At 40.5% G+C, this 27342-nt stretch overlaps 1 protein-coding gene across 7 annotated transcripts in view; it reads left to right on the top strand.

Annotated features, from left to right (window-relative positions):
* Window positions 1-27012, top strand: part of Dtl (denticleless E3 ubiquitin protein ligase homolog) — a 39014-nt gene extending 12002 nt beyond the window's left edge. For all 7 annotated transcript variants that reach the window (NM_001427431.1, XM_039091506.2, XM_039091504.2 and 4 more), the window contains 9 exons: window positions 708-820; window positions 4232-4305; window positions 5483-5586; window positions 5828-5932; window positions 9780-9892; window positions 13911-14000; window positions 16994-17129; window positions 23188-24017; window positions 25080-27012. In NM_001427431.1, coding sequence (NP_001414360.1) covers window positions 708-820; window positions 4232-4305; window positions 5483-5586; window positions 5828-5932; window positions 9780-9892; window positions 13911-14000; window positions 16994-17129; window positions 23188-24017; window positions 25080-25178 — 1664 coding nt within the window. In that variant the 3' untranslated portion in view covers window positions 25179-27012. The remainder of the gene's footprint in view (window positions 1-707; window positions 821-4231; window positions 4306-5482; window positions 5587-5827; window positions 5933-9779; window positions 9893-13910; window positions 14001-16993; window positions 17130-23187; window positions 24018-25079) is intronic.
* Window positions 27013-27342: the final 330 nt, after the last annotated feature.

The raw sequence follows: 27342 nt of genomic DNA, 5'->3' as shown, positions 1-27342 counted from the left end.
TCATTCAGGTGGGGCCTCCTTCAGCTGGCAAGTGTTGGTTGATGCATAATTACCCCGAGTCCATAACTCACATCAGGGTTTATTTCTCATGTCACACATGCTGTGGATATTGACAAATAGACGTGTGTCTGTCTGCTCTGGTGTCCATGCTTCCTCACTAGGCCTCGCTACCACTGGGTTGTCTCCATGACTTTCCAGATTTTCATAATTGAGTCACGTCATAACTCATCTCTTTTTAGCACAGAATTACTCTTTTGTCCAGGTGTACCACATTGTATCCATTCGTCCACTAAAGGATACCTTGATTGTTTACACGTTTTAGCCATTATGAATAAAACTGTATAACTATATCTGTTTTTCTTTGTGATGTTATAAACTCACCATGGGAGATAAACTGGCTCTTTGGGATTGTTGGGAGATTTTTGTTTTGTTTTGTTTTTTAATTTACTGTGTGTATGTATACACACATACCATAGTACACAAGTGGATCCATCCTTCCATGTGAACGTGTGAGCTGGGAATCAAATCTTCAGGATCTCTACCTCTACTGAGCCTCTTCAGGGTTTTTTGTTTTTTTAAATAACTATTGTATATTTTACTAGTTAGTCAAAAATCACAAAATTTTGAGGTTCTGTGTAAATGTTTAAATATTGCTTTCAGCTTGAAATCAGAAAACACTAAAAATCAATTCCCTTGGAACATTTCAGATGGATTTTATAGACAAGTGAATCAAATCAGTGGCGCTCACAATACTGCAGACAAGCAAACCCCTTCAAAACCCAAGAAGAAACAAAATTCAAAAGGACTTGCTCCATCTGTGGTAAGGTTTTAGAGGACTGTGTGTGTAAATAGGTGGTTGTTGTTGTTGTTGTGTTTGCTTGCTTTTGAGGCAAGATCTCTGCATCCTTAGGCTGGCCTGAAATACATGATCTTTCTACCTAGGCCTACCAAGTGTTAGGACTGTAGATGTGAGCCACCTGCATGACATTAGTGGCGTTCAACAGTAGGGAGAATCAAATCTCTCTTCTTCTTTTGCCTATTGTGTTAGGCAAAAAGATGGATGTAACTCTGAATTCCTTTGGTATTAAAACTCACTTAATACCACTACAAAAAAATGGTTCTTAACTCCAGTGGGTTGTGTAGCAGACATGGTACAGATTGAACTTTCTGAGCATACATGCATTTGTTACAAAAAGTGAAAAGGTAGTTGAAGAAGCATGTTGAGGTCCAAGTGACAAGCTTTTTATGGGAAATGAGTCCTTGTCTTCATAGATATACTTTTTTTGTTTACTCTTTGAAACGTGCACTGTTGTTTTTAATGAAGATAGGTAATGGAAAGATGGGTGGAGGTTTAGTCACTTGTAGATGTTTTCGTCAACTTGCTGTAAGCATGGTGCTGAAGTTTTTCAATATTGTTTTTGTGGGTTCTTCTATATTCAGAATTTGTCCATATTTGAAACGTCGAAGCACGCTCAGTCATGCAAATGCTTAAGCAAAGACTGTTAAGCAGGAACTACACTGACTGCCAGGCCAGCTGCCAGTCCCACGTACTTACTATAGATGTACACCGAGATCTCAGAGTCATATAGACTTGGAGAAAAGGAGCAAGTCACCTTGAGTGATAGAAATAGATTCAGAAAATTAAGGGAACCCTGGTGTTTGGGGCACAGTAGTGTGGTGCAGAATAAACATACATCTTTGAAACCAGCAGTTCTCCACATGTGTGGGTGGCACTACCTTGAGAGTCACATCAGATATCCTGCATCATCAGATATTTACAATTCATAATAGCAAAATTAACAGTTTTGAAGTAACAATGAGAACAACTTTAAGGTTGTGGGTCACCACAATATGTGGAACTGGATTAAAGGGTCACAGCATTAGGAAGGTTGAGAACCACTGCTTTAAAACAATGGTTGAAGAAATAAAAATAAACTAAGTCATTACTAGCTACTTTAAACAAGCATCTTATGTACAAAATCTTTTCCCAGTCTTCAAGAATGTGGTTTCACATTCTTAACCAGACAAAAGTGAATAAACTGTCACTCGTCATATTTGCAAAAAAGTTTTATCTCAACAGGAGAGAATAAGTGTACCCTCTGATCTTGTAGAAAGACAGGAGGCTTCAGAAATAAAAAGTAGGCTCCCTAAGATTGTGTAAGTCACACACCCAGAACCCACCCTCGGGTATGCATGGGGCCTTGTTTTAGGCTCTCCTGGCACTCTTGCTCTTTATAGAATATAGATCTTTCCCCAGTCTTTTGAGGATAGCCAGCAGCTCCTGAATATAGCCTAGTGAGGATGACTCACAGTCACTCAGCTGGTGACATTGGGGTAGGGGAATTGCTATGCCTGTAGGAAGTAAGTAGATGCTTCTTACATCGTTGAGGGCAGAGTCTGGCATGTGGGAAGTCAAGTTCAGCTTATAAAGACCCCAGCCCATCAGCAGCCTTGCCTTTTTGCAATTTATGGATCAGGCGTACCAGCAAATAAGACTGTCTTAGACCCTGACCCTGCTGCAGTTTACATCATGTATGTAGAATGTGCTGCTGTAGTCGTATGTGTAGTAGACAGAAGATTGAAACATGTCCATAGTACATATTTTTTCTAGAAAAGAGAGTGGCCATTGATCTCAGTGCAGTTTTCTGATATTCTTATGTGTAAGGTCTGAATATTTAGGGAGAAGTGTAACTGCTAAACTATTGTGATTAAACCATGAGTTTTTCAGTCCACACTCTAGTCTGTGAAGACCAGATGACATTAGAAGAATGTCATATTTCATTGGATTCTAAGAGAACTTGTGAGGGAGTAGCACTTGGGAGATTAAGTTCCCCTAACCAGTGCCTTTTCTGCACATGTAACTGAGCATATAGTAGCATTTTCTGGTGAATCAGACACAGAGAGATAACATTTTCTGTGCTGCAGGGAGCTTCTGAGCAGACTTGGACAATGACCAGTTTATTTCTCTGTGTGGTGCTCGTGTCGGTGTGAATATGTGGAAATCAGAGGACAACTTTTAGAAGCCATCTTTCTCCACCATGGTCTCTTATGATCACACTCAGGCTGCCGAGCTTGCACAACAAGTGCATGTACATGTTCTGATCACCTTGCTGATGAGTTAATGTTGACATGCATAGGAGTAATGCTTACACTGCTTCCTTAGTTCACATGTCAGCAATTACTGGGGAAGGATTAAGGGGACCAGCAATGTGGCTGGGCGGGTAAAAAGCTTTCTGTCATTCTTGATGCCCTAAAGTTGATCCCTGGAACTCACAGTGGAAGGAGAGAGACTTGGCTCTGGCAGGTGGTCCTCTGACCTTCACATGTATGCCCACATCACACACAGACACAAATGGCACGCATGGGAGCTCAGAGGACAACTTGGGAAAGCCCAGTTCTCTCCTACCATGTGGATTCTGAATACTGAACTCAGGTCTTCAGGCTTGACAACAGGTGTCACACCCACTGAAACATCTTACCAGACTAGGGGCATTTTGCTTTTTTGTAAGTGTGGTTTTGTTTGGTTGGTTTCCTTTGGTTTTGGTTTTTTGTTTGGGTTTTTTTGTTTGTTTTGTTTTTGTTTTTTGAGACAATTTGTAAATAGCACAGCTGACCTGGAACTTACTATGTGACCAGACTGGGCTTGGGCTCATGAGAGACCTACCTCCCACCTGCTAAGGTTAAAGGAGCACACCACCATGCCCTGCCTTTTCTTTTTTAATAAAATTTTAAAAATTAACATTCTTTCCCCCTTTCCCTTTACTCTTGCCTCCTACCTGGGTACTCCTTGATCTCTCAAAATCATGGCTTCTTTGTTATTGTTGTGTACACACATATGCATGCATGCCTAAATATATAAATATAGCATGTTCTGTTTGTGTGGTGTATATGATTTTAGGGCTGACCACATGGTATGGAATGACTGGGCAGGAAGCTTCTGCTCTGGGGGATACTGTTTCTCCTGCTCTCTGCATTCCTTCATTGCTTATGTTTGTGTGCGGGGCCCTGCGAGACTCCCTCGTCCACGATAGCAGCAGTCCGTTAGTGAGCGTCTTAGGGTCTTGTTTAGGCGGCCATGTTGTTGCTATCATTGAAGCCTCCTGACATCGTTAGGAGGCTCAGTCTCACAGCAGCTTCAGAAGCTCTAGCTTTCAGGACCTTGTTAAGTACCCTGGTGAAGCTGTGACGCCCGAAACAGAATTTCCTTCTTTTCTCTTTCTTGTGATATTAGGATTCCCAGCAGAGTGTTACTGTGGTCCTCTTTCAGGATGAGAATACAGTAGTCTCAGCAGGAGCCGTGGATGGGTAAAGACTTTATTTCTTCTGCTTCTTACCCCACTGTCTTTTGTGAGTTATGGTAGTACCTAGTCCCATTGAAGTAATTATGTATGTGCCTTACTTTAGACACAGTAGGTGCTGGAGCTGGGAAGAGATTTACAGGTCACACTGGAAAATAAAGGTTGAGATAACACATTGTCTCTAGCACATAGCAGTGTCTGCTGCTGCAGGGTGGGTGGCTTGCTTGTGTCATAAACAGTACAGTTACATATTTCTGTGCACGTGTTACCTATGAGTGGTCTAAATACTGACGGCCAAGTAAGTCTGCAGGGCGTGTTCATTTGTTCTTTTCTGTACAGAGTAAGCACAGGTTGTTTCTATGCAGGGGCTCTTTACATGGGCATCTTTGCCTATTGTACTCCAAACACAATCCTGTACAAGTTTTTAATTTAAAAAAAAAAAGTCTTACTAAAGGTCCTGCTATTTTATGATAAATGAGTAGCTCTAGATAACCCGCAAAGTAAAAGTAAGGAACAAGACAATTATTCCAATAGGTAAAGTGAAAACCATTTTCCTCTTTCACAGGAAAATGTGTTTAGTTAAGGAGTTATGTATAGGAACTAAGCATGGGGTGTGTACCCTGTGTTTCAGGGATATGTGCAGTCTTGAAGGTTAGGAAGTGTTTTTTCTAGAAGAACAATGGAGCAATGACTGTCGACATCTGACCTCCGTCTTCCCTTTCCCACTGCCCTGGAATAAGTGTCAGTGACTCATCACTGGGTCACATCACATCTGTTTCCGTTGTACAAACTGTAAGCTTGACATTGGGAACAATTGTATGAAACAGTTAAATTGGGTTCCAGTGAGCTGTCCTTGGTATACCTGGGTAGTGTGCCAGAGGACATAGATTAAGTCATTTCATACTCATGTAAGTAAATTGTTAGGATAGGTGTTGACTGGCAGTTCTCAATCATTTAGGAGTCAAACCACCCTTTCCCAGGGGTCATCTAAGACCATCTGCATATCAGATGTTTACATTATGATTCATAACTAGCAAAATTACAATTGTGAAGTAGCAATGAAAATAATTTTATGGTGAGGGTGTTCACCACAACATGTGGAGTTATATTAATGGGCCACAGCATTAGGAAGGTTGAGAACCACTGGTCTAGACGGTTTATGAAGTACTTGTCTTGGTTTTTAGAATAATCAAAGTATGGGATTTACGCAAGAATTACACTGCTTATCGACAAGAACCCATAGCATCCAAGTCTTTCCTGTACCCAGGTACCAGCACTAGAAAACTAGGTAAGCCTTTGTAGAATCTGGGGTAAAATATGAATTTTCGTTAAAAATAAAAAACAATTAAGTGTTAATGCCAGGCTAATCTCAGCAAAAACTTGAGACACAGTTAAGTATATTGATGTAAAGATAAAAATGTTAATATAGTCTTGATTTCTTTATGTTTTTGAAACAGAATTATCTTATGGCATGAACTGTTTTCAGCCCCACACTTTGCCCTCACTAACACTCTGTTAACTTTTCCCAGGATACTCGAGTTTGGTTCTAGACTCTACTGGCTCTACTCTGTTTGCTAACTGCACAGATGACAACATCTATATGTTCAATATGACTGGCTTAAAGACTTCTCCACGTAAGTTATTAGTTACTTACTCAAGGTCTCTGGTCAGCAAACTATTGTTTGCTCTTTTGTTAATCCAGTAGTGGGTTGCATTTTTGTTTTGTTTTCCTGAAAGAAACATTAGCCACATGAGGACTTTGCCATTTTTAATTAGTTCTGTGGTGTTTTCTTGAGTGTGTGCTCCGATGACCATTTCACAAGTGAGCAGAACCTACTGTATGTGGTGGACAGTGAGGCTCCTGAACCATGCTCTTTCGTCTAGGTTCAGGGCTTTTCTTTTTTTTTTTTTTTTTTTTTAAGATTTACTTGTTTTATATGTATGAGGGGGTTTTTGTGTTTTTTGTTTTGTTTTTGGTTTGTTTTTTGTTGTTTTTTTTGTTTTTTTTGTTTTTTTTGTTTTTTTTTTTTTTTTTGTTTTTTTTTTTTTGCCTACGTGTATGTGTACCAAGTGCATGCCTGATGTCTGTGGATGTTACAGGACTAGAACTAGAGTTACAGATGGTTGTGAGCCACCAAATGGGCACTAGGAATCAAATCTGGATCCTCTGTAAAAACCAATTCAGTAAACCACTGAGCCAGCTCTCTGCCCCGTAAGATTATCCTAACCTTTCTATTCGATACACTCACAACGTAAGGAAAACTGTTCTCAACTTTTATCCTTTTAAAACTAGAGGATTGTAGATTTCCCGGATAGGTTTTTGCTTTCTCATTTGTTCCTGAGGTGGTCCCCCCACCCTAAACTTACCTTTTTTTCTTTTCTCTCAAGAATATAAAATTAGGGGTGGGGGCTGGAGAGGCTCAGCAGTTAACAGCACCTGCTGCCCTTGCAGAGGACCCAGGTTCAATTCCCAGTACACACAGGGGTCAGATGCCCTCTTCCGGCTTCAGTGCTGGATACCAGGCGTGTGCACGGTATATAAATATGCAGGAGAAATACTCTAAGAAAGTAGATTTTAAAGGATATAAGAATAGAATCTGATCCTTAAGACTAGTAGATTTTAAAAGAAGGAGATTGGGGATTGAATTATTTTAAGATAATCAGTTACTTAAGCAATCTACATATGTACTAGTATTATAGTTCTTCCTCAAGTATAGCTTGGTTTGGTTAAAAATCTTTGAATTTTACATCCCATTCCCAGAGCCATTTAGTTCCCAAATGTGCTGATAAACAAGAAATCCTGAAATTCTATGGAGTTGGATCATTTTGGTTGTACTCTTAGAGAAATTTCTAAATATTTTCCCCTGGCCAGCTTACATGATTTGTAGCAATAACCATAATTGGCATGACTGTTCAAATCCTTTTCAAAAGACAAAATCAGCTAGGGAGTCTAGCTCTTTGGTAGAGTGCTTATCTGGTGATCTAGATTCAATTCCCAGTACAGCCAAAAGGAAAAAAAAGGAAGGAAAGAAAGAAAAAAAATACGTTATGGCCTGGAAAGATGGCTCAGTAGGTAAAGTGCTTGCCACACAGGCCTGAGGACCTAAGTTTGGATCATTAGACCCACGGCAAAAAAGGCACCACAGCACACACTGTAGCCTCTGATAGGGAAGCTCTAGGAGATGCTTGGGGCTTAGAGCCAGCCAGTCTTGTGGGATTGGTAAGCTTCAGCTTCAGTGAGAGACTTGTCTGAGGTTGGAGATAGAATAGAATAATAGGGAAGACACCTGGTATCTTTGACCAGCTTACAGGACGCACATAAGTTGAAATCTAATCCTGGTTCATTATCAAGTGAATACTATTTTATGTATATTTTCCTATAATGTAGTACCAAAGGGTCTTGAGTTTAGTTTGCCTTTCTGCAATTTTAAAATAGTTCTTCTGGATAGATTTGTGCTTAGAATGCTAGCTAGGTGTACTGGCACATGCTTAGTGCTCAGGTGACAGAGCTAGGTGGATCTCTGAGTTTGAAGACAGCCAGGGCTACATAATAAGGAGACCTTGTGTTGTGTCAAAAAATAGAGTTAAATGTATGTATAAGCAGTTATACCTAGTAACTACTTTCCAAGACTTTGTAAAGGACAAGGACTTTATGCTTGTGAATTTTTTTCAATTCACAGTGTTGTAATTTGCTAATAATAATATCCCATGTTCAGTTTAGCATAGAAAAATTAAGCTGAAGCCAGGCATTACCACATGCTTACAATCCCGGTGTTTGGGAGACTGAGGCAGGAGGACCAGGAGTTCAAGGCCTTCTTAAGCTGCATAATAAGATTGTCTTCACCTCAGAATGATAAACCAAAGTGAGTTAATTATAATGAAAGCAACTATTGGGTTTTAGGAGTTTTTGCCATATCTGAAACATTTGCAATGTGCTTCATACCAGCTTTTCCTAGACTAGCAGAGGGCAATGAAAACAGGGCAGTGGTGGTGCACACCTGTAATCACACCCTTGGTAAGCAGAGGCAGGCAAACCTCTTAAGTTCAAGGCCAGTCTGGTCTACAGAGTGCAGGACAGCCAAGACTACACAGAGAAATTCTGTCTTGAAAAATCAAACAAACAGGCTGGAGAGATAGCTCAGTGGTTATGGGCACTGACTGTTCCAGAGGTCCCGAGTTCAATTCCCAGCAACCACATGGTAGCTGACAGCCATCTGTAATGGAATCTGATGCACTCTTCTGGTGTGTCTGAAGACAGCAACAGTGTATATGTTAAATAAATAAATAAATCTTTGAAAAAAAAGAAAAACAAAAATAGGGTGAGTAGTAAATTCAGTTTATAATTTTTCGTTCATAGTTCAATGCAAAAGATGACTAACTCCAGCTTTGAAGCAGTGTGAGAATGAAGCTGTTGTGTAGGTCTATCCCAGTGAGGTGCTGAGTTGTGAGTGTTATATCCGCATGTACAGTTAAAGGCTATTGTTGGGCTGTGGTGTAGATTCTGGGAATTGAACCCAAGTCCTCTGGAAAAGCAGCCAGTGCTCTTAACTCTGAGCCATCTCTTTGGACCCACGTTTTGGTTTTGTTCAAAAGGTATAAACACAAAGGTTGTTTTCCCCAGTGTGTTTTTTAAATGGTATGGATTTCTGTGATACTTAACCAAAGCCATTGAAATTCTCACTCTTGCCTCCTTCCCTCTGTGAAGCATTCAGATGTTTTGTTTTAGATTTTTTTTCTTGTTTTATCTTTAAATTCTCTGGTAACTAAGCTTAAGTTTTCTAGTAGTGTTCTGACGCCAGCAGTCTCAAGAGCACATTGTACAAGATATGGTTATTTGTTTCTGTCTCTCGTGAGAAACCTAAAGAAGCAGTTTACAGATGAACATACATTGTATCCTTCTGGGTCCATCTGTCATTCGGCCTGTTGTAGTTAGATTAGAAAAAAATCCAGGTGGATCTCTGAGTTTCAAGCAACAAAAATTAATAATAATAAAAATAAAATAATAAACTAAGGCATGTCAGCCATAATTCAAATGATTCTTTTCACTTATTTTTACTTTTTCATGCAACAAATACTTGAAGTTTTATTCTGTTTAAAGCACTACAGCCTAGAAAGAGTGAGACGCACCCTCACGAAGCTCATGTTGGTAGATCAGTGCGCTATCAGTGGAGAGAACCCTGTAGGATGCTGAGATAGGCACGGTCTGTGTTCACTGTAGGATGGCGTCCTGCGTTCTTTTTCATGACATTGCCATATGACATTTGGTCAGTTCCATAGCAAGTCTATGTTACATAGATTGGGTCTAATGCAAACCCTATTTTAATCTGTGTTTTAGTTTGCTCTGTCTCGGCACTTGGCTCCCTGTCAGGTAACATAAGTTGAGACGGTGATAACACTTGTGTGTTTTGAACGCGTCACTTCCATTCATTGGAATACGGGAAATGATGGCAGCCAAGTAATTGGGTTTTTCTCCCCTGGCAGTGGCTGTCTTCAATGGACACCAGAACTCTACCTTTTATGTAAAATCAAGTCTTAGTCCAGATGACCAGTTTTTAATCAGTGGTTCAAGTGACGAAGCTGCCTACATTTGGAAGGTGAGTTGTCAAATCCCCACACAAATAGAAGGCTGTGGTCCAGGGTGAGGTCACGTAGCACAAGCACAAGCTGCTGGCTTTTCCCACCAAGTGTTTGCAAGGTCGCTTCTTGCTGTGCACTTTTATGAATAAAAAAAAGTGCAGGGTTGGGGGGCATCCTGTGTCCTGCTGGACAGGTTGTCAGGAGATGGAGAATTCTGAATACCTTCAATGCTGTTGCTTCTTGGAACCTTGGGTATCTATCCATCATAGAGTCATGCAAACAGTTGCTCACAACTGTTGATATAATAACTCTTCTTATTCTTTTTTCTTACAGTAATATCTAGCCTTCAGGCTATTAACAGGTATTTTAATACAATTAATAGTATTAGTATTTCCTTACTTTATAGATTTCTCCATTACTGTTTATTAAGTGAACATATGCTTCTTAAAAACCATATTTTACATACCCAAAGTCTAAACAACTGCCATAAGCCAAGAAACTTAACTGGTGTTAATGGAAAGAAGTCCTGGGGAAGTGCAGAAGGATGTGATTCTTACCCTGGAGTTGCAAGAATGACATGGTCCCCACAGACAGCTTCTTGTGACAGTCTTAAGACGAAGATGCCACTCTGGCCAAGGCGGTTGTATTGGGCCTGTCTCTAATGCGCATCTTGGTTACTGGAGTTCTAATGAGATTTTTCTTATGAGTGTATATTTGAGACTCCCATCTTACAAAAATGCCTTTACCTGCTTTCTTTACTCTTCCTGGAGTTTTAAACTGCCTCTACATGTATTACTAATACAAATGCTTCTCATATATTTAAAATTTTAAGTTTCAAAGTTTTGCTTTGTGTTTTGTTTCTTCCCTCACTGTCTTAATTCATTTATTTCTCTACTTTAACTCCCAACTTAGTCACAGAATTTCATTCATTCTACAAGTCTGTGTCATTTACGATTTCTTTCTGAAAGAAAAACACCAACTGAAAATTTAGACGTATCAAATATAGAATGGCCAATTCCATACATAAGTGCTAGATTAAAGTATTCATGCAAAAATACATATATATCAACCATTGTTTTAAACCATTTTAGATAAGTTGTTTAATTACAATTATACATGGTTATGTGTGTAACTAAATATATATTTGTAAATAGATATACAAATTTTCTTGCTAATTCTTTAAATTTCTCTAGTACAGGATCCTTTTTAAATGTTGTGTTTGGTTAGTGAGCATTGAGGTGGTGCACACTAAGTACTTGGTGGGCTTTCTAGCCCATTAGAGATCTTGTGACCACCACATACATGGATGACCCTTACTAAATTCCCAGGTTTGGTTCTACGTCACCACTGGATGACATGGTTCAGACAGGATGTTCTGCCTGTCTGCACATTGCTCACTGTGCAGGCCCTGATATTTGAGATCTTGGCACGCTTGCTGCTCCTAAACTTGAATTTACCCAGTGAGATGGCTCAGTTTCTCTTTTCCATTATTAAAGGAGGAGGAGTTTAAACAGGGTTCCCGCTCACTGAGTGTCCCAGCCTCTGGGGTGTCTTAGCTCTGCTACTGCTTCTCTAGTGGGTTAGGTTAGGCTCTCACTGCATCTGGTCTACGCCAAAGCCCTTGCATAAGGAAAGAACAAAGGTTTATATCTTAAGGCAAAAGAGAATGACCTAAAGGAAAATGGACTAAATCTGTGGACTCTTAATACTAAGGCATAGCATTCTAAAAAGACAACATTCTTCATTTCCCACCTCTTGTTCCACCCTCTCTTCCCCTGTCTGTTTCTGATAAAGTCACTGAGTAGTATTGAAGTGGATATAAATAAACTCATTTGGCATGGCCATTCTGTCGCTGACTGGCGGAACACTGAGCCTGACACTTTAGGAAGTGTAAATGATCTCATGGCAAAAATAAAGATTAGATTTGGTTTCCAATTGGGCATAGTAAGGAGATTTTTTTTTTTTTTCAGAAAAAGTGCTGATGGGTTTTTTCCTGTATGCTTAAGTACTCAAAGTGCTTTAACTTTAAAATAGTTTGTTTTCTTCCTACTCAAAGGGGAAGAAATGAAATCAAATAATTATAGTTGTGGTTTTTATAACAAATTAATGTTAAACTTAATTGGAAAAATCAATTCAAAGCTATTTGAAATTCCTGAAAAAATGAGTCCTGAAGTAAGATACCTAAGGTAGTCCTGAACTGTCCAAGCCCTTGTTACCAAAGTTCACAACGGCCTTATCAGCAGTTGGCTTCTTTCCTTCCCCGTTTTACCAAAACGGAGGTTACGGTCAGGTAGAGGACTAAGGTGTTAGAGAACTTGCTCAGCCATGCAGAGCCCTGCATTTGATTCCCCAGCATCACTAATAATCCACTGTGATCGCTATACCTTCCTCTCTCCATGGATGTTTGCTTACTGCAGACACTCCATATAAATAGCATCACATAATGTGTAGTACTTTGTGTCTGACTGCATTTAGTATATTCTTCAGGTTTGGACAAGTTCCACGTTACTACAGTACTTGTAATGTGAAAGAATGTCCTGTTTTATAGGCAAAACATTTTTATCTGCTTACCGGTTGATGGTCATTTTTAGTGTTCAGAATGATTCTATTATTAAAATTCTGCTGTCACCCTTTGTATGATTTTGCTGGAGGATATTTTCATTTAAGAATATCTATCGAAGAAGAGGTCATGTGATACTTAAAACTTTACTATTTTGTATATACAGTTAGGTTCTCCTCAGTGTAGACTCTAACTTAGAAACTAAGGAATGAGCAGGGTCATAGAATAACCTGATTGTTTTACCAGAGATGCTTGCATGAGTGTGAGGATTTCCTCTGCCTTTCATCTTTGAGTCCTGAGTAAAGAGAGGCCTCACAGACTAGGGTCATCACAAATAGAAAGGAAGAATTCCTGGCTGCTGGGATAGTAAGAGACAATCTTAACATCCTTCCTAAGTTATGTTTCTGTGAAAGAATCACTTACAGTCTGCGGCATTGTAGGAACGATCTGTGTGTGTGTTAAGACATAAAACGAGGCAAATTAGGGTATAGTCTTTGTTTTTGCGATTTTGTCATTATATATCTGCCTCATAACGAGACAAGAGTGGTAATGAAAGGAGTTAGACAACCCATGAACCAGTGTGGATTCTCTTAGCTGTAATCCGAAGAGTTTAAGCTGACATAGTCATTGTCAAAGTTGCCTCCTTCCTGCAAATGACCCATGATTCAGAGCCTCAGGAAAGTAGGGGCTGTGTTCACAGTGCACCTTGCTTTTCAAATACATGTACTAATAATAGCCAAGTGAGCTTGTACTCTTTATTACGCTGGGGTTTCTGTGTGCTTTAAAATGTTTTGATAGCTTTAGAAAAAATTGACTGTACAATGCTATCTGCTATCAAGTGCCTATCAATGAAAGCATCCAATGATAAGAAAGTAGGATCTTTAGTGATAGACACAAAACTTGACAATCTGAATTCTTAATACATTAAAATGTGGTGAGGTTTCTCTGGAAATTTTATATTGTCCTTCAAACAGATTAACTGAAAATTTGGAATGAAAAAGTATAAATTGTAGCTCATGTCCCGTCCTTCAAATCGAAGGTTATACAATTCAAAATGAAAGGATGATGCTTTGGATTTTGGCCATAGTCAGTGTGTCTTGCTTTAAGCAGAAAAGTAAACCTTTCTTCTTATCCTAAAATAACTAGTTGCCCATTCCGGTACCTTCAGCATTCAGTTGATTCTAATAGTCCTGGAAGTGGCTGGCTATAGAAGATCTAGATGTGTCTGGACTGTGTAAAAGCAGGACTGGGTTGAAGAGCAGTACCTGGAACTCAACTTCAACCCTCAGTGGCCGCAATTTGAATTCTATGAGAACCAGCTGCTGTTTGCGCTCATAGTCTGGCCTCTGACTGTTGAACTTAGACAGCTCTGACTTTATCCACAACCCTAAAGCGTAAAACATAGTCAAGGAGGCTCTGGCCTCTATGGGGAAGCAAACATTGTTTTGCTAACTTGCTCTCTTTGGTCTGGCTAGGTTTCTATGCCATGGCATCCTCCTACCGTACTCCTGGGTCATTCTCAAGAAGTCACGTCTGTGTGCTGGTGTCCATCAGACTTCACCAAGGTTTGTGGATGAGACTTCATCAGAACTGATTTTCTAAGGTGGATCCTAGATTTGCACATTTCCCGTGGTCTCTTTAAAATGAAACAGACTTTCACATTCAGACATTTAAAAGAAACCAGAATGTATATCCCATGTGCATCACAACACAAACTTTTTCTCCCTGCTTTTTCTCTCCTATCTGAGAAATTATTGTGTACTAGATTTCTAATTCACTAAGTCAGTCCTTTTCTTAAATATGGAGTGAAATTTTGAATTGAAAATAAATCTTAAAATTTGAAGTGAAGGTCTGGAGAGATGACTAGGTAGTTAAGAGCAAACACTGCTCTTTAGAAGGTCAGCCTGAGTTTGGTTCCTAGCATCCACATCAACATCAGGAGACTCACAGCCAGCAGCCCATGACTCTAGCTCCAGGGGGTCCAACTCATCTGACCTCCATGTGTACCTGCTGTCGCAAGCTTAGACACACACACACAACACAATTTAAAAATAGATAAAAAATTTTTAAAACCAAATCTAAGATGAAAAAATAAAGTATCTAGAGGATGGCTCCTTGGGTAAAAGCACTTGCTATGCAATCATAAGGACCTGAGTTCAAATCTCCAGCATCAATTTTAAAAGCTCAGATAGCTGCACATGCCTATAACTTGTTGCTGAGAATCAGAGATGAGAACATTCCAGGAGCTTGATGGCCAGCTAGCCTGCCTAGCTGCAGTGGTCATGAACTTCTGATTTAGTGGGAGGCCCTGTCTCAGAAGAGCTATGGGGAGCATGCCCAACCTTCCTCTTGCTTCTGTGTACCCCTACATACCCTAGTCACACATACATAAAACCCTCTAAAGCTCAGAGCAGTAAGTGAAGATGGGAAAAGAGTCAAGAAAATAACAAAATGGAATTCAGTAGAGAGAAATTTAAGTGAGTTGAAAGTTCTTGCCCCTTTTACATGTTCCTAGTGTACATTAATAGTAACAGCTGGCTACTTGCTACAAAGTGATGACAGTGCTTACTGTCAAGTCTTAACCAGGCAAGTTACCTACCTGAGGCTAAACTGCTAGAAGCGGATCAGAAACTAGTAGCCACGGGGCCAGAGGTAGAGCTGTGTTCACATACAGGAAGCTTTGTTGCTTGTCTTGGTTTTGACTTCAGTTTTCTAATCTGTCAGACCCATGGCACTGGCAGCCTGAGCAGTTTCAGAGCTGCATGTTTTTCCTAGGCTTCTGTTTGTCTCGCTACTCCATCGCTTTGGTTTATAAGTGAATACAAGGACAGACTTTATCATGACACTGTCATGTCCTTACAGCATTGCTCCTTGTTTACTCAGCCCTTTCTTAAACTCTTTACTGTAGTACTCTATGTAGGATCTAGTAACGTGCTTGGCTTTTTATGTGGGTTATCAGACCACGAGAACTTAACTAAGATCAACTGCTTTTTTTTTTTTCTTTCTTTTTTTTTCTATTCTTTTTTTCGGAGCTGGGGACCGAACCCAGGGCCTTGCGCTTGCTAGGCAAGTGCTCTACCACTGAGCTAAATCCCCAACCCTGATAAACCGCTTTTTATTATTTAATTATGCCAACTTTTTCCAACTATTATATTTCCTATGAGAAAAGACTCAGAAATGGCAAGACTAGCTACACTCATCTAGTGACCACTCCTTTTAAAACTAATTTAAGATAAATTTTTCAAAAGCATAGAATTGGGGAAGTTGAGGTTTTTTTTTTTTAATTCAAGAATAGAGGTCTTATTTTGAATTCCAGGTTTTCCATTTCATCACTATACTTTGGACAAAAAATAAATTGTAGAGTTTTGGTTTTGAGAGAGACTATTTTGCTGCTGTCCAGCTCAGAGCTCCAAACTCACTGCCTTCCTGTCCTAGCCTCCCAGGTGCCTGGCCTACAGGTGTACGTCACTGTGCCCAGCTTTAAAGGGTTTTTAAATAAGATAAAGGATGTAAAGAAGCAGATGTACAATAGGTGTCTACAGACAATTATTGTCACTATAGAGCAATTGTGGAGTTCCAAACATTTTTTGTTGAGTAAAATATGTCTTTTGGCCTCCCAGTAAGGGAAGGAAAATGTTGCCAGTCTCTTGGGGGCCACAAGTTAAAAGAACGTGTGTTCTTTTTTCCTTTCTGTTTAGTGACTGAAATAGAGAAATTGTATAAACAAATGCTGGGGAACAGCTCTGGCATTAGTGGCCATTTGCCTTTAGCTCTTCAAGCTGGGCTTTCTCTGCCATAAAAGGCTTGGGCCCATGATCAGAAATGGTCAGATATTTTTAAAGGGGCAAAGGTTATTTTTAACTTCTTTCAGACTAGTGAACTTTTGTTTTTCCAGATTGCTCCTTTACCTATCTGGAAGAGCATCTCTGAGGAGAGTGGCTCTACTGCATCTGTCATGGACTGCCGGAGCATAGGCTATGTCTGACCTGGGAAATGTTCTCCTTGCTTTAGCAATAAGATTAAGCATGCAGAATTTAGAAGAAACTTGTAGAATTGTTATATATTGATCAATCATTTCTTAAAAGGAAACCATAATTACATGTTATGTTAAGTTAAAGATGTGAGTTGCCCATCTTCTTTAGAGACCAAAAAGAAGTGAGCCTGTAGCTATAAATAAGGCTGTAGCTGTGGAGAGAATAGTGTACTGGACAGAGAGCCCTCTGCTGTTCTTTCAGAGGATCCAGACTCAGTTCCCAGCACATATGTACATGATGACTCCCAGCCATCTATAACCTCATTCCCATGGAATCTGAAGTCCTTCTCTGTCCTCCCTTGGTACACATGTGCATGTAAAAAGCTAACAACGTTTGTGACATTGGAAATCTAGAATGATTCTGTAACAAGGGATAGAAGTAGATGATCTTTTAGATGTCATCTGTTGTGTTATATTACAGCAGAGAAAAATTAGTCACCACTCATGAGCCCTCAGCCAACATCTACTTTTTTATTTTGTTGTGAAACTTTGTTTGGAACTTCACATTCTTTTCCTCATTCTTAGATTGCAACCTGCTCTGATGATAATACACTAAAAATCTGGCGCTTGAACAGAGGCCTAGAGGAGAAACCAGAAGGTGATAAACATTCCATAGTAGGTTGGACCTCTCAGAAGAAAAAGGAAGTGAAAGCCGGCCCAGGTAAGGATAGCATGCATACTCCAAGGTTTTTGTTGTTGATCTGTTTGGTTTTGGTTTTTGTTGTTTGGTTTTGTTTTTCTTTCATTAGTTGAGTATTATGGGAGGCTAGGTATGTGAGTACACTGTTGCTGTCTTCAGACACACCAGAAGAGGGCATTACAGATGGTTTTGAGTCAACATGTGGTTGCTGAGAATTGATCTCAAGACCTGGGAAAGCAGTCAGTCAGTGTTCTTAACTGCTGAGCCATCTCTCCAGCCCTTGGCATTTTTTAAAAGAAATACCCTGATCATGACTCTGTTTATCATCTATGAAAAGCACAGTAATGGATTTAGCTAACAAATATTTGTGGGCTGTCATGTAACTCTTCTTAGTTTTGTTTAGCAATGACCAGAAGACTCAAATCTCAGATAAAAACACATCAAGTAGCAGGAGGTGCTTATTAGCATAGTGAGAGGAAAGAATGGCAATTGCTGTCAAATGTTTCTATGAGGGCCTCACTGACTTAGGTAAGTGAATTGGTGAGCCATGTGGATATTTGGAGTACTGTTGCAGGCACAGCATTGCGAGGCTATGGTGCTGCAGCAGGAGAGCACTGACATGCCTCCTCTGCCTCTCATGCTCTGAGCGCTAAAGCAGCGAAGGACAGCAATAGAAGTAGTAGTAGTAGTAGTAGTAGTAGTAGTAGTAGTAGTAGTAGTAGTAGTAGTAAGGACAGCAATAAGTAGTAGTAGTAGCAGCAGCAGCAGCAGTGAAGTTCATGATGACCAAAGTCATCAAAACCTGTGATGTGTGATAGTTAGCACATGCCCTCAGTCTCAGGAAGAGTGCGTCTGAGGCCTGCCTAACCTTGTCTCCTGTATTATCAGCCACTGCACTCTATAAGCCAACTTCCACATTAACTACACTGCCAGGTTTTTTGAGAATTGTGTTCCTCTACTTTGCCAAGTTCATTCTTTCTATCTATCTGTCTAACTAGCTATGTATGTATGTCCTGGTTTCAGACAGGCTCTCTGGCTTTCTTAATACTAACTGCAAGGTACAGCCTTATTCCCCTTGACCTACTTCTCCAGCCAGCACCTGCTCTATTACTGTTTCTTTAACAGAGATCTCACAGCACTGTTGAGGCCAGAGGTTCTCAGTCTGGGCTAGGCATCAAAACCACTTGTGGAGCTTTTGAAGGGTTTATATTTTGCCACTCATGGGTTTTTTTAAGTAGTGGGTGGAGGTCAACTCTTTGTAGTTTCTTAAAGTTCTAGGTAAGTCTGTTATGCAGCCAAGATTGAGATGCTCTGGTCTAGGCATTAAATGACAAGATGATTGATTATCCTAATGGCAAATATACAGAGCTCTGACTATTGAAGCTCAGGTGTTTGTTGTCATTTGATTAGACATCAGGGTAATTATTGTCAGTTTCCTGGTGCTTCCGTCAGCACCTTAACCATTATCAGCCATGAAGTTTCACATTGTTTAACAATTCTTACTAAACACAAAGTCCTGGTCCTCCTCCTGGTCTCACTGTCAAGCTTAGGAAGCAGATGTAAAAATGATCTGATAGCTATCCTGTAACCCTTTCTTCTGGCTACATCAGTGAAGGGTTTAAGGAACCATGTCTTCTGTGAGAGGGCAGCTATATGTGAAGTTAGTGTTATTAGGTCCTTGAAACATGGGGATTTTTGCCTTGCAAGGAAGGGGCCAAAATACACATGAACTGAGAGGGTATGATCGTGTGAAGCTGTTGAGAGGAGCAGTGAGCAGTGTCCTGTTGCAGGATCCTGAAGTATATGCATAAGACTGAATGGTTGGGTCCAAGTGGCTCTCCTTTGACTATAAAGAAGCTACAGGCTGAATAGTAGTGCACTCTAAAAGTGTTTGAAAGAACTGACTTTAAGAAGCCAGGGTGGGGGGCTGGGGATTTAGCTCAGTGGTAGAGCGCTTACCTAGGAAGCGCAAGGCCCTGGGTTCGGTCCCCAGCTCCGAAAAAAAGAACCGAAAAAAAGAAAAAAGAAGCCAGGGTGGAGTCTTGCTTGTAGGGCAGGGTTGTAGCTCCATGTGTGGCAGTCTTTTGTCTACTTTGTCCAATTTGCACAAAGCCCTGTGTTTGATCTCTACCACCAGAGAGAGAGAAGAAGGGAAAAGTCTTCAGAACAGCAGCTTAGTCGGCCACATGTAATCAATCAGACCTCACACGTGGTTTGTCAAAGACTGACATTCAAAAGTTAAATAAAAAATAGTGGGTCATTAAGTGAACACACATTGTTAGAGAGGGCAGTACACCTGAGTTCTGAAAAACAGTTAACGAGAAAAGGAAGAGCAAGGGCACAACATGTATGCGTAGGTAGCATGATCCTTAGTGCATGGTTGGGTTTTTAAACTGCGTGTGCATTTGCATGTGCTAGTAAACACATGGTAAATGTCGGCATGTACAAACACAGGAAATGAGAATGTTGATGAAGGCTCGCTGTTTTCCTTTACCCTGCTGGGATTCTTCGCTCTAGGATTTCATCGTTTGATATTTAGGTAGTACTTAAAAACAAAATTTTAATTTGCCCAAAGTTTTGCTAGTAGTCCTAACCCCCGCCTCCCCCACCATCTCTTCAGCCCAGGTTACATTTTCTAACAGTCAATGAAATTAAATCAAAGCCTTGGATAACTATTCTTTACCCCATTTATGCACCCCACTGAATTCGGTATGTTGCTAGACATGTAGTCTTTCAGGACTTCCTATACAATACATACATGGGCTGTTTAAATGGAGGAGGTGGTTATCAACCTGAACTGAGCAGTACAGCCAATGACAACTTCCTGCTTCTTGCCATAGCCATAGTGTCTGTGTTCAAATCCTGGAGCCAACATCCTTTTCCTAGCAGCTTAGGACAGTGATGTTTCCACCTATGACTTTACTGAAGAACAAATTCACTTTAGACAAGCCTAAGCACTTGCTTAAGGACAAAAATTAAAGGGAAAGTATCAAATTCTTGTCTTGAGCTATCAAGATGCCTTACTGGCACTAACCAAGCCTGACAACCTGACTTTTTTATGCACATGGTAAGGAAGAGACCAGTTCCCACAAAATACCCTCTAGCATGCACGCATGCACACACACACACACACAAACACAATAAATGTTTAAAAAGTTAATAATTTAAAAAAAAACTTTGATTCAAGACAATACTAATAAAATAGTGAGGAAAGATTATTTTAACACTTGTAAAACTTTATTTTTGCTGAGTGATTTATTACTTTTTCTTTTTAAAAATACTTTTATGGGGGGTTTTGTTTTGATTTTTGTTGTTTTGGGGTTTTGTTTTTTGTTTTGTTTCTGTTTGTTTTGGTTTTCTTTTTTTAATGAGTATTTTGCCTGCGTGTATATATGAAGAGGCCAGAAGAGGAGGGGAGTTGGACCCTCTAGGACTGGAGTTAACAGACATGAATACTAGGAACTGAACCTAGGTACGCTACAAAGTCAGCCAGTGCTCTGAACCACCACCTTCATCTCCCCACCCCCGCCATCTCTTCAGCCTAAATTACATTTTCTATCAGTCCATTAGGTTTACCTTTCATGTAAATGAAATTTAGTAATTATCAGAAAGACTGTGACTGAGAATGTATCAGTGTTTCGGTGTTTTGTTTTTTTTTTTCTTGTTACTTAATTTGGAAAGCTCAAAAGTAAGTGAAAAATACAGGATTAGCTGTTTGAGTTTATGTGGGCAGAAGCATAAAATATGTAAGGATTCTCAGGAAATACTTATTGTGTGTGGAATTAGGACACAGACCTGTCCAACAAGCTTGATTTGCTTTCCAAAGAGCAGGGGCTGAATTCTGAGTGTTCTTTGGCATTCTTTGACTTGTGAAAATGAGTAGCCATTTGTAAAGTAAGCCGGAAAGCTGATAACCTCATTATATCACTCCTTGTGAGGATAAGAGGTTTCCCTTCACAGATGTGACAAGATAAATTGTGTGGGTCAGCCCAAGGCAAGTACTGAGTGATTGTGCCAAGTGTTAGGTCTGTGAGTTTGTGTTGGAGAACCTGAGGCCTTCAGATGTTCACAAGAACAGTGCCACGTAATGTAGAACTAAGATAGCACTAACAACCTGCACTCCTGTTACAGTGCACCATGCTACATGTTTACGGTTACTGCACCTGTTTCTTAGTGTACTGCCAGAAATGTCGGTGGGACCCTGCATTCATGTGAGAGTAAAAGAGACAGGATCTCATGTTAAAATGTTTTTAGCCTAGAAAATTTCAAATGAGCAAAATGCTACTAGTAAACATTTGTCAGAAGACATTTCAAAAGGCATGTTAAAAAATGTTACATGCCACTAGTCGAAGGAAGATATAAATTCCGTCCACAACGACACAGGCCCGCCTCAGCTGTTAAAAGGCATGGTGTTGAACTCCTGTGATCCAGAAGGTTAAGGAAATCCTTAATTTAAGGTCAGTCTGGGAATATGGTAAAACCCTGTCCCAAAGCGAACTAACATACAGGGTAACAAATGTGGTGAGGAGGTACACTATCAGTGCTCCTATAAGTTATTTCTACTGCTTTGGGAAAATGGGACAGCAATTTCTTTTTAAAAAATTAAAAATAGAGCTTCCATATGATCCAGCAATCCCACTTTTGGGTACATAGCCAGAGGAAGTTCTCAGTGCGTAGAAGAAACACCTGCATTCACATAGTCACTGCAGGCTATGCATAATGTCCAAGATGCAGAATCAGCATATGCTAAGTGTGGTCACAAGAAAATAAAGACAGTTGTTTATAAACAGTAAGACACTGCTTAGTGAGGAAGTTTTAGATTGGAGGGAGGGATCAGATTTTTTTAAAACAGGGTTTTACTATGTAACCCTAATTGGCCTTTAACTCATGATCCCTTGGCCTCAGCCTAAAATAAAGACTAGAGTTAGGAAGAAGACATCATCTCCTCATCCTCTTCTTCCTCCTTCTCCATACTTCTGTCATAAAGATATGAGAAACTGTTTTGTCTTTAAGATTCATTTTTATCTATGTATGTGAGTATATGTCACCTACATGCAGTTGCCTGTGCAGACCAGAAGTGTCAGATTTCCTAGTGTAGGAGCTGTAGTAAGTGGCCAGATGTGGGTCCAACATGCATATTGGGGAAAAACTCAGGCCCTCTGAGAAAAGCAACAAGCACTCTTAACCACTGAACCATTTGTTCAACCCGAGACCCTGTCTTAAAAAAATAACATAGGGCTGGAAAGATTGCCCGGTGGTTAAGAGCACTGGCTGCTCTACCAAAGGACCTGGGTTCAAATTCAGGCACCCACTTGTTGCCTAACAACTCTGCTTCCAGGGGATCTGACACCTTTTTCTAGCCTCTAAGGGTACCAGGCATGCATAGGGTTCACAAACATATGCAAGCAAAACACCCATAAGCCGCCCCCCCCCCCCTTTTTTTAAAGGAGAACTGAGTGTGTGGTGGTGCATACCTTTAGTCCCAGCACTTGGGAGCTGAGGGAGGTGAATATCTTGACTTTGAGCAGGACAGCCAGGGCTACGTGTAAAACCCTGTCTTTAAGAAAAAAAAGAAATCCAGAATAGAATGGTGATGACCAGGTGCTTATGAGAAGGGCAGATCAACAAGTGGGGGAAATTATCTAAAGGATATAAAGTTTTGTGTGCATACAAGCAGAAACATGGGAAAGCTGGCATGGTCACTACAATTAGCAATAGTGATACACTTGAAAACTGCTGGGAATACATTGATAAGTGTTCCTCAGGAGGTGATAGAGTATGTCAGCTCTATTTAATCACTCTACAATGTATGTATATGTCAGAATGTCACGTTTGTTCCCAAATTCATAGGATAAAAGGGACAACTGTAAAATGTATATTTTTACATCGGGGGCTTAGGAAGCTGGCAGTTAGACATGGGGAGGAAAAGTGCTAGGAGGGTATGGTAGAAATGGAATGATCTTAGCTATCTATTTACCGGCAAGCCAACCCTTAGATGACGTTAGATGTGTCCCTTGATGAAAAATCCAGACTTGGATATCATTTGCTCTCTGATTTCCATGCTCTTCTTCATTTTCAGTATCGGCACCAAATAGCCTGAGCACCCCTGCCAAAGCCCCCAGGTCCCAGTGCAGCCCATCTGCTTCCTCTCCTTCATCAGCTCGTACTCCAAGCTGTGCGGGAGACCTCCCCCTTCCCTCAAATACCTCCACCTTCTCAGTCAAAACCACTCCGGTCACGACCCGTTCTCCAGTCAGCAGAAGAGGTTCCAGCTCTTCTGTGTCTCCCAAGCCACCCTCATCTTTCAAGATGTCACTTAGAAACTGGGTGACCCGAACACCTTCCTCATCACCACCTGTCACTCCACCTGCTTCTGAGACAAAGATCTCATCTCCGAGAAAAGCCCTTATTCCTGTGAGCCAGAAGTCATCACAAGCAGATGCTTGCTCTGAATCTAGAAATAGAGTGAAGAGGCGTCTCGACTCGAGCTGTCTGGAGAGTGTGAAACAAAAGTGTGTGAAGAGTTGCAACTGTGTCACTGAGCTTGACGGCCAAGTGGAGAGTCTTCATTTGGATCTGTGCTGCCTTTCCGGCACCCAGGAAGTCCTTAGCCAAGATTCTGCGGGTCCTACCAAATCAAGCAAGACGGAAGGTACTGGCACGAGCATCTCAGAGCCCCCTTCTCCTGTCAGTCCTTTTGCTTCTGAAGGCTGTGGACCACTGCCTCTTCCTTTGGGACCTTGTGGAGAAGGATCTGAAATGGTGGGCAAAGAGAATAGCTCCCCAGAGAATAAGAACTGGTTGTTGGCCATGGCAGCCAAACACAAGGCGGAGAATTCATCCCCAAGAAGTCCATCATCCCAGACACCCAGTTCCAGGAGACAGAGTAGAAAGACGTCACCAGGCCCGGTAAGCCTGCAGTGTGGGAGGATGCATGTCCTATTTGAAGGGGACCAAATGCAGTTCTCAAGATTGTCTGGACTCAGATTAATAGCTTTGTGCTGAATTATTCGACAGCCATTAGTCCATTAATCCCTTTACCTGCTCATGTTCCTCAGTCTTACTACTTGACTCACTAAAACCTTCCTTTCACCATCCATAGTGGAATTCAAAAATATCTCTCCTGGTAGACAGCATGGCTTTGCTTTTTTTTTTTTTTTAAGTAAATTTTATTCTTGGGAGACTTGCCAACATCCATAAGTAGATTTTCAGCTTGTAGTTGCATTTTATGTTCAAAATGAAAGTTACATATTTCGAAGCAATTAAATTACAGAATCCTTGGGTTTTTAATTTATTTTGATTTGTTAGCTTTCCCTCAAGTCTATGGTTGTCTTGCATAGAGCAATATTCTGAACACTTATTTCTAAGGTTCACTGTTCATTGACTGACATGACATTTAATTATTGTGGCAGAAATAGGTGAGCTTTGTAAAGCCTAAGCCTGGTACAGACAGAAGCGGCTGAGCATTGGGTGATTCCTGCAAAGCGCCAGCAGGGCAGCAGAGAGCTACTGCTGTCCCTCAGGGTGAAGTCCTGGGCTCACACGGCTCTGCTCTGAGTTGAGAGGAGGATGGAGAGGAACCCAATCCATACTTAGAGGCAGAAGCGAGGCGTCTTTAGTCCTAATGTGCAAGTGTCCTGCCCATTTAATGTCCTTAACCTGGCCTGTGCTTCTGGGACAGGGAATAGGGATATATTTTCAGCTATTTGCTACAGAAAATGACATTAGTAGGAGTGTTCTTCTGTGCTCCTAGCCAAAAATTTGTCATCAGTGTCCCTTTGTCCCTCACGTGTCTATTTAAGTTTTGGGTTTTGTTCTGTTTTTTGTTTTGGTTTTGGTGGTTTTACATCTTATATTGATTGAGGGGCTGATTTTGATTTGCTCAAGAGAAAGGCAGTTAGGACCTAGACACTTGCTGTGAGGACTTGGAACTTTAACTTGGGGTGTCTCTAACTCTTGGTTTTCTTCTAGGTCACCATTACCCCCAACTCCATGAGGAAGATATGCACATATTTTCGCAGAAAGACTCAAGATGACTTCTGTAGTCCTGAACATTCAACTGAGTTATAAATTCTAATCTCAAAGTTTGATGAACTTGGGTCTACAAAGATTTTTTTAAAAACCTTTAAAATCTGGTCTTTAAGAAAATGGTCATGTTTTGATTTTGGAAAAAAGTTCTAATACTCTTTGGCAGACCTAGTCAAACCCCACTGTGTATAGACACAGCAGCCTGGGTGAGTGCTGTATCCAGTTCACGGGGCGGCTTGTCCTCTGCAGTCTGTGATAACCACATCCAGCTCATGGATGCAGAAAGCCAGGCATGCTTCTATGGCTATGGAGAGTGTCCACTAGCCCAGCATAGGGCCCATCTGTGAGGCCAGTCTGAAGTCATCCTTTGCAGAAGGTAGATGCCTTAAGCAATCGTGAGCTTATTTGAAATACATAATTTGTTCACTATACTTTTGTGTGTGTGTTTCTCAAACTGTATGAAGATGTGATATTCATGGAGTACATTCATACTGTTTTCATGGACCGTATTTTGAGTTGAGGTCGTGATTATTTTAAATGCGGTGATCAATGTCATGTCTTTGGAGAACATAGGAGAAAACAACAGAGAGCTGGATTTGTTTCCATGAAAGCTGGGGAGGTCCCATATTTTTTTTACCAGATTTCTATTACAAACCAGCATCACTCATGTGTGGGGGAGGCACTTTCTTGAGAGGGATCCTTTATAAAATCAGTATACACTAAAACCAGAGTCTACATTTAAGTGTAATTCTCAGTTTTCTAGGTCTGTGACTTTTTTAAAATGCCATTAGATTTTTAAGATAAAGTAATTTCTTACTAGTGTTTTTTATAAAAGACGATACTACAAAACTGAAAATCTAGAACCTGGGTTTTTTTGTTTTTTTTTTTTTTCTTTTTTTCAAAAGGCACTGGCCCTCTAGTATATTGGTAAGCAAAAAATAAACACAGCACTTTATCTAGACAGTGCACAGAGTGTGACAGCTGACTCTAAATAGTATTTGAAATTCTGCAGCCTCTGCCTTAAATGCTACATGTGGGTCCTCATGAAATGAGCATCATGCCTCCCTTTGCAGACTCCTGGAGAGGAAGAAACTATGTTTGAGAAAGGCATTCATTCCCTTACAATTAGGACAGAGTTTGTTCCATTCAAATCTCTGGGGACTGGTTAAACTTTATTTCTATTATGATTTTTAAATCTTTTATTAAAAACTTTAAGTCCTTTGAGATTGTAAATTAAGCTTATAAAACAAACCAAACTGAGATTAAGTAATAAGCATTGGTTTTCGGTAATTTTATTCAAAAAAAAATTAAAGGAAGTCAGATTAGTCAGACCACATACACACACACACACACACACACACACACACACACACACACACAGAGAGTGGCTTTCACTGAGTGCTGGATGTCTGCAGTAATGTTAGCGTTTTGAGCAGTAGGCAGTGGGAAGAAATTTTTAATAACGCAGAACTGCCAATAATGTTGCATATCTGTTGCTCTGAGAGCAGGTAGTGGTGGTCAGTAAAGCAGATGACTTGTGTCTGTGTCTGGAGGCACTGCCAGGTGAAGCTGGGGTGAGCGGCTGTCAGGAACTCCAGGCTGTGCTTGAAAAGTAGTCCACAGATGGGTGTCCAAGGTTATGTGTAACGAAGTAGTGATTATCCCTGCTGTGTGATTTTCAGCTGACCCTGAATAATAAGCCTTTTACCTTGTCTGATAGTGTCCTTTCCTAAGCTTTTTACAGTGACCTGAAAGCAATCCACACAAAAGGAAGTAATCATCTGAGTCCCTTCTGCTTGCTTGTAGAATAAAATGTGTTTGTTTCCAAAGGTATAATCTAAGAAAGAGGTTCTAATAAATGTTTTATTTCATCAAACCTTGAATGTTTAAGATGGTTTGGGTTACTTGGCGTTCTGCTTGGAAAAGAATGACCCCATCGTCTCATTTGAATGACTGGTCACCTGGAAGTAGAAATGTCTGAAAAGATTATAAAAATGAGGAGGTGTGACCTTTCTGGAGGAAGCGTGTTACTGGGGATGAGCTTTGAGGATTCAAAAGCCCATGCTAGGCCCAGTCTTTCTCCTCTACTCCCCACCCCCACCCCTTGGCCTATGGATCAGGATGTAGCTCTGAGCTACTGTTCCAGCTCCATGTTTTATCAAAGACTGGCTTTGACATTCAGGTAAACTGAGGTGGAATAAGAAAA

Source organism: Rattus norvegicus, chromosome 13 (assembly GCF_036323735.1).
Source record: "Rattus norvegicus strain BN/NHsdMcwi chromosome 13, GRCr8, whole genome shotgun sequence".
In the NCBI taxonomy this organism is placed as follows: Eukaryota; Metazoa; Chordata; class Mammalia; order Rodentia; family Muridae; genus Rattus; species Rattus norvegicus.
The sequence above is the reverse complement of the archived record's forward strand: the minus strand, read 5'-3'. Positions and strand labels throughout refer to the sequence as shown.